The following is a 13,693-nucleotide window of genomic DNA, read 5'->3' on the forward strand; positions in this document are numbered from 1 at the left end:
GCCTGAGGGAGCAACTGCTGGCATCCCGAAACCATCAGATCCTGGAGTGTTAGGTTTGAAGTGAAAGAAATTAATCAATACATTGCTGTGCCTAAAAAAGGTCACAACATTAACCCGACACGGAATATTCTATAGGAATTAACTACCTCCTCAGTGCGAGTGTCACAGTGACTTCAATGTGCTGTCATATTCCTCAGCATTTTAATATCACCAAAAGCATCTTCTCACCAGCAGAAAACTGTGCTGCAGTTACAGCATGTCCCACTGTGGCATGGTGAGGAGCTGATGTGGTTGTGAGTCTACATAGGGATTTTTGAGTCTACACTATCATTATGCTCATAATGACAGCAGTGCTGCTTCTGTACAGGTACAACCTCCTGTAACCTGGCATTTTGATACTAAGCTGTGCAAGCCAACTTAATGACACAGAACACAAGAAATCACCTTCCTCATGTGTAGTACTGCTTCCATCCTCCAGCTGCAAGACACTGCACCATGAACGACACTTCAGCATCACCATGAAGGAAAAAGGCCATTGCAGCATCAACTGCCCCTCCACATCCACGTATCTCCTTCTTACCCTTCATGCTCTGACCTTAGCAGTTCAGGTCTCCCTGCATGGGTGTCACATATCAAAAGCTCTTTGCTCGTGTTCAGAAAATTTTCATGTTTCAATTCTGATTTGCTGCCATGTTCACAACTGAACAGCTCTGTGTTGTGGCATCCTGCTAAAGGAGAGTACTGTGGCTGTGGAGCAGCCCTGCAGAAAGGCATCTGAGGGTGCTGGTTGACAGCAGCTCTGTGTGAACCAGCTGTGTGCCCTGGCAGCCAAGAGGGCAAACTCCAGGCTGGGGTGTATCAAACACAGCATGAGCAGCCTGTCAGAAGAGGTGATTGTCTCCCAGTATTGTTGTCCCACGGTTGGGGCAGCCTTGTCTCAAGCACTGTGTGAACTTAAAAAGGATGTGAAGATCTTTGAATGCATCCAAAGGAGGGCAACAAAGATGTTGAAAGTGCTGGAAAGCATGTTCTGTGAGGAGTGGCTTTGGGGTTGTCTAGTTTGGAGAAAAGGAATCTGAGGGATAACCTCAGTGGTCTCTAGAGCTTTCTGAGGAAGGAAGTGGGGAGTGAGGTGCTGATCTCTTCCTCCTGATAGCTAGTGATAGTACTCATGGGAATGGCTCAAAGCTTGGCCAGAGGAGGTTTTGACTGAACATTAGGAAGCAGTTCTTTTCTGAGGGGGTGGTCAAACACTGGAACAGGCTTCCTAGAGAGGTGGTCAATGCCCCAAGCCTGTCAATGCTGAAGAGGCATTTTGATAATGCCCTTAATAACATGCTTTAATTTTTAGTCATCCCTGTATGGGTCAGGCAGTTGGACTAGATGATCCTTGTAGGTCCCTGCCAACTGTAAATTTCTTTTCTTTTCTTTTCTTTTCTTTTCTTTTCTTTTCTTTTCTTTTCTTTTCTTTTCTTTTCTTTTCTTTTCTTTTCTTTTCTTTTCTTTTCTTTTCTTTTCTTTTCTTTTCTTTTCTTTATTTTATTTTTATTCTATTTTATTCCACTCTACTCTACTCTATTCTATTCCATTCCACTCTACTCTACTCTACTCTATTCTATTCTATTCTAGTCTAGTCTAGTCTAGTTTAGTCTAGTCTATTATCCTGCTTCACAGTTCTCAGATGCCTCTGTCCCACCACAGACAAGCTCCTTGCAAGACCATTCCATGGGTGCTATCAGCCTGAGGGATCTCCCAAAAAAATCCTAGTAGCATACATGCATATCACTGCATACAGCATGGACATAAATAACTGAAACTTGCTATGCATTATACAAAGCAACATGGAAAACAGCTTTTTGGACTGGCTGTATAAAACAAGGATTACAGGTGTATCCTGAGCTTCCTAAATTTGGCACATCAGAGATCAGTGGCCTTGCTTGTTTGACATGGTATTTGAATGCAAGCTTTTGTGTTTAGACAGGAGTCTTCAAGAAAACAGAGCCCTGCAGCATCAACTGCCAGAAGCAATAATGATTTTGAAGATATACACTAGCTTAAATATACCTTCTTCCAGGCCTTCAGATGCCTAGCCAGCCTGTAAAAAGCATGAACTCTTAGGAGTATGTGGTAAGCAGCCTAGGAACACTGTAGAAGAGTTTATGTTTTTATGTATTTTTACTTTAAAAAGCACATGTGCAGAACCCGCTGCCTAAGCTTAAGTGCATTCTTGGCCTGGTCTGAACTGCTTTACTTGGCCTCTGTAATGCCTTCTTCCTGAAATTACACCTTCACCTCAAAACAAAACCTATGTGTGTTCATGCACATGCATTCACACACACACTGACCTTCAGGAGAGGAAACCCAGCCCTTTGGCAACTTTCAAGTTCCTTTGTTTTTCGTAGAATTTTTTGAAATGCCTCAAGGGGAGGTGACAAGCTCCTACCAGAAAATTTGGTAATGAGGACTACAGATCACTTTCAGATTATTATTTAGAAAACACAGATCTCAGTGGAATAATGTCTAACTTCACAACTCATTTGAGCTTTTCTCCTCACCTTTACACCATACTAATCCTTAGAGTTCTTGTGAAGATGTGAAGAAAACAATAGAAAATTAAAGTAAGTTGTATAGTCAAGCTATGTTTTGCAGTTTTTAATGACAAGTGCAGGAAACTCCTGACACTGAATTCATGGATTGCACTTAGGCCAGATCCCCAGCTCTTCAGGGCCTTGCAAGCTTTGGTGGTTTTTCTCATAAACCTCCTGCAAGTCAAGCAGCAGTATCATCTCTTTCTCAAGGAAGTAGAACTGGAATTCATTAAGAATACCTGTGATAAATCCACACCCTAAAGTGCAGGAAGGCTTCCAGAGGTACTGGAGAGGGAAACAGTCACATGGCCCAAGTGTCTTGCTGAGACTCCCAGTGTGCAGCAAGTGCCCTTCCCTTCTAAACATGCTCATGTAAATGGCATCTTGTTTCTGCAAAGGCCTCTTGTAGACCTGTCCCTTTGCTTGATGACTGCTGCAGCATTTGCAAGTGCACACTCAGCCTTTTGGTTGAGCTGTCATTCTCCATCATCCAGCTAACACAGTTATTTCTGTATTATAGACCCATTATTTGACACCGATGGTACCTGTTTAATATATTAGCTAAAGGGATGCTGAGAATAATCAGCTGCCTTGAGCAGGGCATATTGGATGCTTTTGTCTTTGAAAAGTCCCACTGGTCTTTCCTTTGTGAATGGCTGTATATTGCTTACTGGAACTAAAATGCCACATTTTGTCCAATTCTTTCTTGATTTTACCCAGGAGGTGCATAGCAGTGGTTGATTAAATTGCTTGGTGTTGCTCTCTGTCTAAAAGAGACACATGACTCTCTCAGCATATGCAGTCAGGAGTCTTTAAAAACGGGGAAAAAAAGAGTTTTTCATACCCAGTTACCTCTTGTTCAACCCTTGCTTTTCAAAAATGCCTTTTGAAAGGCATTAATATACCTTACAGCAGACTGTTTTTCACTCTGCTAAAGCTATGCCAAAGATAGAAGCCCAGTCTGAATTAGCTGGACAAGTGTCCTCTACAGGACATCCTTCCTAAAGAGGAAAACCATCTGTCTTCTGGAGGTGTATCCTCTCTATTCCTGGAGCTAACTGAAACTCTGAACCTAGATGACTAACTTAACTATTATCCCAGCTTTGAGGTCATTACAGTTAGATGAGGTGATGCCCACAGAAGCCTGCAAAAGCTTTCAATAATTTTCTCCCTTTGGGCAAAACCTTCTTTTAATTTTAGAGTCCAGGCAAATCCTGAGAAGGATGTTCTTGGTTTTGGAGAATCCAGAGATGATGATAGTGCCAAAACAAGGCAGAAGAAAAAGAGAATAACTGTGATTTCCTTTAGACATTTTATCTCTTTCCAAAACCTTTCCAAGGTTCTCAGTAAACATTCACTTGTTTGAGAGCGAGAGCCTCTTTGGATCCACTTTCATCCCTCGGTTAAGAGAAGCACAAAAACTAGAGCGGACATTACTCCTTTTCACACCAGCAAGAATGGCAAGGCAATCAACCTTGCACTGAAAGTTTAGATGAGGTAAAATATGAGACATTCTGTAAATATAAACCCTTTAAAATAAAATTAAACAGATGACATAAAAGTATAAAAATTGTTACTGACATGAATAATTCACTAACTATTGCATGGTATAAGTCATCAACTAATGTGTATTACATGTCATTTAATAGTGGATGTATCTGAAGAAATATGGAAATTGGAATACTTTAATAACTTTCTATATGAAAGATGATGAGACTGCCTAAATGATTAAGAAGAAGATATGTTATAATGAACTAAAGCCACTCGAGTGTAAGGTAATTTTAATTCAAATCTCCATCTGCTTATGTATAATTAAGACTCATTTAACAAGTTAATGCCTAACAGAAAGAACTGATAAGTTTGGTATTAAAGAGCTTAAAAGAAGTAAATTAAACTGTCGAGTTTGAGGAGCTTTCATTTGAATTCCCTGTACCTGAACCAAAACACAATCTTCCAAGTACATTTCTTTACCCTGACCATGCAGCCAGGTGCCAAACCTGGGGAGAAAAAGGAGGTGGCAAAACAGAATATCCCTCTTATATTTTAATTTTTGATATCATGTCAAGTTAGAATTTGACAGCATCTTTGCTGACATGAATGTTTATACTGTTCAGCCTGCTCACTATATAGTGTCTATACACCATTAAGAAGACACTTTGCATGCCATCAAAAATATTTATGCATTGCAGAGATTGCCAGTGGGGTTAAATAACCTATGAAAATAAGAGGGTTGCCTTTGATGTGCAAAAATGTAATATTTTTATCTGTGGTAAATTTTATGTGATACTCACCCGCTTAACTTTCTGTTTCATTCTTTCTTCAAATATCTTTCCTGCAAGGTCCAGTAGTCAAAACAGTGACTTAAACCTTTTCATCTTTCATCATGCAATTTTAATTTTCTTCTTTTGACTTCTCATCCACTGTCAAGATGAGAGTTTCCTATATTCACTTCATACTTAAAATTCTCTGTGCTCTCAATTTTTTGTCACTGGAGCCAGACATCAGCTTTGATTTGCTCCTAGTGCTCAGCAGTAAGCTAAATACCTTTGGGAATGTATTGGAAGAACAAATACCACAGTACATTCAATGCTTATTGCAGTGCAGATGTTTCCAAGTGAAGTAAAACAAGGAATTAAAGGTATGAGGTTTGATGACCAACACACAGTCTCACTAAATGACCAACATAAGACATTGCTGCAATATTTCAGTTTTGTTCCTAGGCCAAACCAGATTTTCCTAACGTGATTTAGCATAAGTCTAAGAGCAGAAAACTTAGGGACTGGACTTTTAAAAAGATATAAAACAGTAGAACCAACGTCTTACTTCTCAAATAGAGTTTTGGGCAACAGGAGGTGAAATGGGAAGGAAGGAAAGGAAGGAAGGGAAGGGAGGGAGAGAGGGAGGGAGGGAGGGAGGGAGGGAGGAAGGAAGGAAGGAAGGAAGGAGACTTAAAAAGTACAAGATGAATTTGCAGAGCTCAGAAATAGAATCACAGAATGTTAGAGGGTGGAAGGGGCCTCTGGAGATCATCTAGTCCAACCCCCCTGCCAGAGCAGGATGAGCTAAAGCAGGTTGCACAGGATGGCATCCAGGCAGGTTTTGAATGTCTCCAGAGAAGGAGACTCCACAACTTCTCTGGGCAGCCTGTTCCAGTGCTCTGCCACTCTCAAAGTAAAGAAGCTCCTCCTCAGAGGAAATCTAATCCAAAATTAAAATCCAAATCTGATAAAGAAAAGGTAGAAGCTCATACCTACACCTTAACCTGGTCTAGAGTAGGAGTAGGCTACATTTTCCTGTAAAACACTACTGAGGTCCCTTCCCTGGTCCCCAAACACATTGTGCTGCGACACCTCTCATCTCCTGGATGTCACTTCTGAAATCTGGGATGCCAGAGGATACTGTTTTGGGACATCTTTGTACCTTTACTGAAGAAAGAAGCAGGGAATATCAGTATGAGATGCGCTAATCAGTGAGGACTCTGTCCTGTGCTTTGCCCCCCTCCATGGTCCAGTGAGTGTGAAAAGCAGCACATACACCTGGATGTAACTCAGCTGTCACTTTTTACTTTGCAGTTTGTATCAGTAGTCAACATCATGCCTGTAGCTCAGCCCCAGTACCATAGCTGTCACACCGAGGATGGTGTATGAGGCAATACCTTCCTTGGAGATAATTCATCTTGTTTGTTGAAAAAAAAAGAAGAAAGAAAAAAAAAGCACATTTCTAAGTATTTGTCTAATGTGGCTCACTGGCCAGACAGTTTTTGTCTTCACTATCTAAGCAATATTTACAACAGAATAATTTCAATTCTTAACCTCACTGGAATCAATTTGGAATTGCTACACAAATGCCATTTTCTTTCCTGGCTCAGAACTCGATGAGTTGGGCTAGAGAAGTCAGGATCCTTAATTGCCAGGAGCAGGAAAAGCTGCACATAGCTGAAGCCTCTCACAGCAAGAGCTGGACCCTTTCCCCAGCAGGACAGAAACCTGTTCACTCCCAAGAGGGGCCCAGGGTATATACTCGGGATGGCTGCCCTTGCCACGTGCACCCCAAACTCCCAGGTTGTGCCTCATTTCAGAGGTGCCATCCAAAGCTAGCCAGCTGTCCATGAAGGAGTTGACATTGGGACAAGATTAATGACATCTGAAAACCCAGGCAAAATCTATGCCTGATGCAGTTATCTATAACCAGAAGTGGAGTAAAGTGCTTAGCCTCACAAATGCAGCAATAGCCATCCAAAGGGAATGTGCTTCAGAGCAAAGGCATTTATAGAAAAAAACCCCTGCTCATGATCCCATTGCAATATCCCTTCTCCACCAGCTGGCATTAGCCGACTGGCCTCTCTCACAGAGTAACACCACCAGGTTTATGACAGCTGCTCTGTTTTGCTTTAGCCAAATGCCAGTCCCCATCACATTCATTTTATCCCGGCTCCTCAAGAACATTTAATGCTCTGAAAAAAACAGTAGGTCCATCAAATGGATATTAATAGAGCACTTAGCACATACATGTTTGTGATTAGCAGATTAAAGGTTAAGAACCCAAGTAAAACAAAACCTGGAGTAATTCCAGCCTTGAGTCAGGAAATATTTTAGCATTGAAGCCAAGGGTGGCCTTCTATAATTTGTACCAAGAAATAGGAGTTGGAAATGAACATCAGTTAAATTAAAAAACGAATAATTCAAGCATCATGATTTTAATGAATACTTCAATCCCCACAAGTTCAGAAAGCATAATGCTAAAGTTGCTGTATCACCTCTTCTGAGTTCCTTGCAAACCCTCTTACAGGGCAATGCATCAAGCACAGACTAGATCTCTGACTGCTCTTGTTCAGATAGTGCTATCAGTTTCCTTCTTTTGAAAAACATAATAAGCTGATGCAGGTTTAGTTTATTGCCATGATCATACCAAAAATATAATTTTCCCTTTAAGGATACTTATATTGGAGAGGAAGATCCAGTGATCTCATAGCTTTTAATCTTACTTATAGTAAGCAATGCTCCTAATCAGCTGGCGATACAATTGACAAGATAACTCTTTTTACAAGGCCATCTTGCTGGCTCCATAGGAAAAATTACCTCCCACTAGTCTCAGCTGGGTACCAGGGTTGGGGGAAGGATGAGTGAGACATTATCTCCTTCCCCAGCAGTGATGTGGCTGTGGTAATACACCTATGCAGCTTCTCTTCCCCGCTTTTTGCTCTTTATCTCAGAGCTGCAAGCAACCCTCTTAAACAAGATCTGGTCCTATTCCAGTTGGAAAGCTTTTTTATTTTTAAGTTCCTTCATATGAAAAAACCCACAAACCAGTTCTCATAAAAGACACGTTTGTTCTTCTGTGAAGATTTATGACAATATAACATGTGTTTTGTTTCTTCTGTTTTAATTTGCCTTTGTGCTAATGTTATTTTCCTCATTAAAAATTATGACATTTGGAAGAAGGCATATGCAGGAATAAACTGCACGTGGGATGTCAGCCTTGGATTTCATGGATAAAGAATGTCTAGGATGAGGGAGCACAACGCTAAGACCTGCAGAGAAACCAGCTGAGAGCAGTGAGCAGCAAACCACTGTCCTGCCATTCAGGCCTCTGCATCAACCCCCCAGGTGGCCTCACAGCCCTACTCTAGGGTTGCATATTTATTTTCCATGCTAGCGGGAAGGAGCAAGGAAAGATTAGGATTAAGGACTGGGCAGAGACACGCCAATTCCAGCAGATGAAGAAGGAGGGAGGAGGTGGCTAGGCTCTGGCAGGCATGTGCTGAGCTAGAAACCATGTTATGATGTGCCACCAGCAGTACTTGTATCACCCCTCAACCTTCTCTTCGTCTCTCACTAGATTTTCACAGATCTCCTCAGATTTGGGTGCATTTCCATTTATGGCCTATTAACATATCATCACTATAAATATTTTTTATTTCTTTCTCTGATTATTCTCTACTATTTAACTTCCCCCCCCCTCCCCATCCAGTTAGGTCTTTTTCTCTAATTAGACATGGATTTTGCTGCTTTTCTTTCCTAGTGATGAAATAATATTACTTTCTCTGAAGATTCATGTTGTTTTCTGAATTTGGGTGTCATAATAGTCTGAAAGGAGATTTGAGTCATGATTCAATAATGGGAAGAAAATATTAAGCACTATGTCTAAGGGAAAGGCATAACAGTAGCCATTATCTGGAGGTGATAGCGGGTGAACTCTGATTAGGAAAGAGATCTGTTTTTATGAGTGTGATCGCTGGAATGCAACGAGGGCAACAGTCAAATCTATGGGCTTTGATGTCTCCAGAAGAAGAATGTGTACCTTTCTAGATGACTTAAGTTGGTCAAAGACAATTCCCTGGCTCAGCTGGAGGGACAAACTGGTAGTAGCCCCTCGAAGCAATACTGTATTACCCCATGATCCTTTCTGGCCTCGGATTCCACACTTGTTCTAGTTTAACAGGAAAAAGTGGAAGCATTTTTCATTACACATGAACAGCTGCATGTTTAGTGAGGATTTAGCATGATGTTTCCTTGAGTCTGGTGGGGAGAATTTTTCCTGATTATCAAACTGTGAACTGTCAGTGGCACACTTTTCCTAAGCACTTAGAGAGCAGTGTTCTTATGGTATTTACATGCCTAGAGATGCAGAGAACTCTGCCAATGCCTACTAGTGCCAAAAGTGGTTAGAAAACAAATGATTCAGTTCCAGAGTTAGATAATTTGGAAATACCGTAATGAACTTTTCTGCATCTTCGAGCATGTCTTTTAAAGCCTGATGTCAAATGACTTCAGCACCTAATCCTGCTACTAAAAGCATTTCCATCAGTTAGGAACTGCTGTGGGTCGTGAGCAGGGACAACAAAAATAGGGCTACTGGGCAAAGTCTTCAACCCCATTGAATGCCCACGATTAGTCATTTCAGGTTGCTGTAACTCCCTGGGCTGCCAGAAGCAGCAGCAGCAGCTCTGAGGATGCCTCAGTGGCAGCTGAGGTGCTTCTGCTGCGCGGAAAGACAAGGACTCCATGAGGCACCCGGACAAATTGACCTTGCTCCTGAGCCCCAGCCAGCTCCCATCAGAGCTCTTCTAAAAGACTTGGGTGCTCCTCAACAATAAAGTTAAACCCTTAACTCATTTATTTTTCTTTCATCTTCTATTCTTCCTTAACTTACCTTACACTTACTTAACTTACAGCCACTGCTAGTTTTTCCTGCATGTGATTTGATTGACTACCATCAGTGATCCACTCTGGCCTCCAATTGGGAGACGTGGAGACACACCATCCATAACGCTGTGAGAACACACGTAGAATTAGTCTCGAGGAGAAAAGAAAACACAGAAAGAACCATGCCTCGCCAATGCCGCCTAAGGAGACTTTCCACTGTGCCTTTTGCAACCGGCCTTGCCTGTCCCACATTGGCCTTTTTAGCGATCAGCGCGCTTGTAGCAGGTGTGGGTAGAGCCCTCCCCATATCTTTGTTCACAAAGCCTAGCGATGATGATGATGATGAGACATATACTCAGTTTATGTTTTGTATGTGTAGAACAAATAGCAAGGTCAGCCAGGAAAAGGACCTGCAGTAGTTACTTGACAGCATACAACACAGTAATATATCAGTGAATCATCCAGTTAACTAAATATAGCATGTAAGAAAAAGCCACAAGGACCCATTCACTCCTATGTGTTCTGTGAAATGAAAAACTAGTCTATGAAGTTGTGTCCTGTGTCCTTGACATCTCTATATGCTGTAAATATCATGCATAGTGTAATGACTCATCCTTTAAATGCAAATACTCAATTTAAATCAAAGAAGTCTTGACTTTTTTTTTTCTTAAAGATAAGCAATAATTTATTTCTCTTTCATCTTCACAATTATCACATACTGCCCAGCTACATGACCAATGCCACTACATAACACAGGAGAATTGCCCACCTACACTTTACTTGGACAAATACAGTTGCAATTTACAGATTAAGAGCACTGTACAATGTGTAGTTGGAAAAATGTCATTCTTATCTATATGATGTGATGTGGCATATGATTTATAAACAGATGCAATCTAAGATGTAAAACTTTAAAACTTGTTAAGCCAAAGATACAGTATAAAGCATTTTGTTTTGGTATTGTATTGTTACTAAAGTAGAAAAAAGAAAACTAGAGAAATAAATCCAGATCTTAACTTACAGGATATGTATTAGGTTAAGAAATTAATTGGCTTCTCCACTTTTTTTGTTTTGCTTTTCTTTTTCTTTTTTTTTTCCTACAAATGAATAATATGAATATATTGCAGGATAAAGAAAGACTGCCAGATAAAGAAGGTACTGTTATATGAAAAACAAATGAAAAATTACCAGGTAATTTTGCTTACAAAAAAGGTCAAACTGTAAACAGTCACAAAATATATAAAAATGCCACATTGAACGAGGCAATCGTACTCTACCTAAACTGGTAGTATACTCTGAAAGAAGTTGCATTCATACAGTAGTAACTGATAAAAAGGCATTGTGCACTCTTGTGCCATCTGGAGATTTAGCACCATGTGTCATCAGTTCTTGGATTGTCATCCAGTTGTCCAAGATTTTCTTGTTCCTCTTTTTCATCATCTTTTTGTGACTCAGTTCAATAATGTTAATTTCCTTTTTGCCCTCGCTGCCACTCTGTGGACTTTCCTTCAGGCACTCCAGCCTGCTCCTCATCATGAACTCTCGCCGCCTCCTCTGCTCCTTAGCTCGCACCAAATGCTGCTTCCGCTCTTCTTTGCTCCAGTAGCGACCCATCTTCATCTCACTCATTGTATCATCATCTGTCGTCATCCCACTGCGCTCCTCTTTAATTTTTAAGGCACGTTCCTTCAGGATTCTGTCTCGAACTGGTCTCTTTGTGATGTATCTCGTCCCATCACTCCTTATTTTCACTTTCCATTCCATCTTGGGCTCCGGACACTTCTGTGAATCTTTGCACATGCTCACCAGGCTGAGCTGGCTTTGGGCATACTCCACAGCAGACTTCTGCTGGATCAGCTGCATGTAGCTTTGATAATGCTTTGCATGAGCAGGTATATTCCCGTACCTGTAAGAAGAGCTGTGATATGGAGACAGGTAGGGAATGTGCTCGCTGCTCTGCTTTTCTTGGTCTGTGAATTTGCTGCTTTCTGATGCCAGCACTGCGTTCTCAGCAGCGCCGTTTTGCTCGGCGGGTTTGGTTTTGGCTGAAGTTGTCTCCCTGTTGCTTTGTCCTGAGGATGACTGATTAGCCACGATTGTGCTTCTCAGGTTTTTTCTGTTGGTTATGCTGATCATCCTCTGGAGAGAGTTATCAGGGGATCGCTCCACTGTCAGCGGAGTGCTCCTGCAACTTTCGGCCGTGTTATAGGCACTGGAGCTGTCCTTGTCAGACTTCTCAGGGTGCTCTATGATGTCATCCAGTTTGCCTCTTTGTACATCTATGCTGGTGTTGTAATTCCTGAATCCTTCGTCATGTAATGCCCAAATGTCTCCGTACTGATCCCTCACCTTTTGAAGCCGGTGAGCTTGCATAATATTCTGACATTCAAGTTCAATGTTCCTCAGTTCCTCATTGAGTAGCTGCAGCTCATGCTCCACTCCATCTTGCTCTCTTCTGTTGCACTCTATCATGCTGCTCGAATAGTACAGGTCATACTCCCCATGGTTTCGGATCTTGCACTTCAGTTCCAAGAGCTGCCGAAATCTTTCACATTCCTCCTCTGGGTTTCCGATGAAATCAGATTCAATGTATTCCCCAGACACAAAGCTTTCGTTGCACTGGAGCTCAACACTTCCTAACGTATCTTGGCTGTGGCCCAGCTCCCGTTTGCTCTGCAGGGTACCGCTGCTCTGCTCCTCGGGTGCATTTTCTTGCTCAGAGCTCTCGTCATTGCGCAGACTTTCATCTGTAGGTCCCACCCCACTGTCCTTCTCATGGTTGTTGGATGATGAGGTTGCTGTGTCTGTAGTGCCATCCTCCTCTTCATGTTTCTTTGGCTGAAAAACATGAGCAAACCAAAATGATTATCAAATGCAAACCATATTACATGGGAGTATTTTCCAGCTCTGTTTTGCTGAAACAGCTGAGACCTGATTTAAGCTGAATTAATACAGATCACTAAACAGCAGTCCTACTGCTCATAGCTTTTAAACATTCCTAAGGGTCATGCTTTGGTGGCAATACCAAAGGAAGCAGATGAATTACAGCACTAGTGACATATCTTCTGAAGTCTGGAAATACTTCCTTCTCTAGCTAAGCCATCTCTTTGCAGTCCTTAAAGATAATGATCACCAGATGGTGCATTGGTTTTGGTTCTGGATTACGGCCAGAAACCAGTAGAGCTGAAAACTTCTCAAACTTGGGAAAAAGCTTTAGTACTAGTATCACTTCCAAAAAATAGAGCAAGCAGCCAAGCAAACAATGAATAGTATAACTTAAGAGGGTGCAAAAAGACTACTGTGTTTTTTTCACCAGTGAACATCTTGTTTGCTCTACGGGAATCGGCAGGGTTGAAGCCTGCAGAGGGATAGCCCTCTCTCACACTTCTTCTTGGTTTCAGTAGTCTCTTTCCAAAAGACCGTTCGTTCTGAATTCTAGGATTTTGCTCAAGCAGACCTCGCTCTGATGCATCCCTGGAGACTGTTTTTGTTCCCTAGTTAGAGTTTATGTTCCTTAGAAATAAAAACAGCCTTTTTACCATTAAATGTAGAACAACACTGAATGCTCACCATGGGCATAATGTCAAGCTTTTAGGCTGTTGGTTTTTAATTCACACTTCCCTCATGGTACCTAACCTATTTATATTCTCAGCCTATTTATATTCTCGAAGGATGTGAGATAATACCTCTCTGAAGAGACGGACACCTTTAATTTTTCAAACTGCATAAGCAAAGAATCACACTGAGTGCAATTTATATGGCCTGCTTGCCAAATATCCAAGTGTACATAGCACCAACCAAGCATCATTTCTCTTTTAGGAGGTATAATTGCATAATTATGTATAATGGTAGTAATAATCAAGGTAGAAAAAAGGTACAGTGCACTCGGTGAAATGAAACAAACTCAGAGGCCAGTCATAATTCCCTTTTCCTGTATTTTGACAGAAAAAAAGACAGAAG

The 13,693-nt window shown here is 41.4% G+C and overlaps 1 protein-coding gene across 1 annotated transcript in view; it reads right to left on the bottom strand.

The window, feature by feature from the left end:
- Positions 1-10,543: 10,543 nt before the first annotated feature.
- The window catches only part of PDZRN4 (PDZ domain containing ring finger 4), a 103,808-nt gene continuing 100,658 nt past the window's right edge, over positions 10,544-13,693 (bottom strand). Inside the window, exon 8 of the mRNA XM_009873184.1 lies at positions 10,544-12,571. Coding sequence (XP_009871486.1) covers positions 11,045-12,571 — 1,527 coding nt within the window. The 3' untranslated portion in view covers positions 10,544-11,044. The remainder of the gene's footprint in view (positions 12,572-13,693) is intronic.

This window comes from Apaloderma vittatum, unplaced genomic scaffold (assembly GCF_000703405.1).
Source record: "Apaloderma vittatum isolate BGI_N311 unplaced genomic scaffold, ASM70340v1 scaffold14577, whole genome shotgun sequence".
Taxonomy (NCBI): Eukaryota; Metazoa; Chordata; class Aves; order Trogoniformes; family Trogonidae; genus Apaloderma; species Apaloderma vittatum.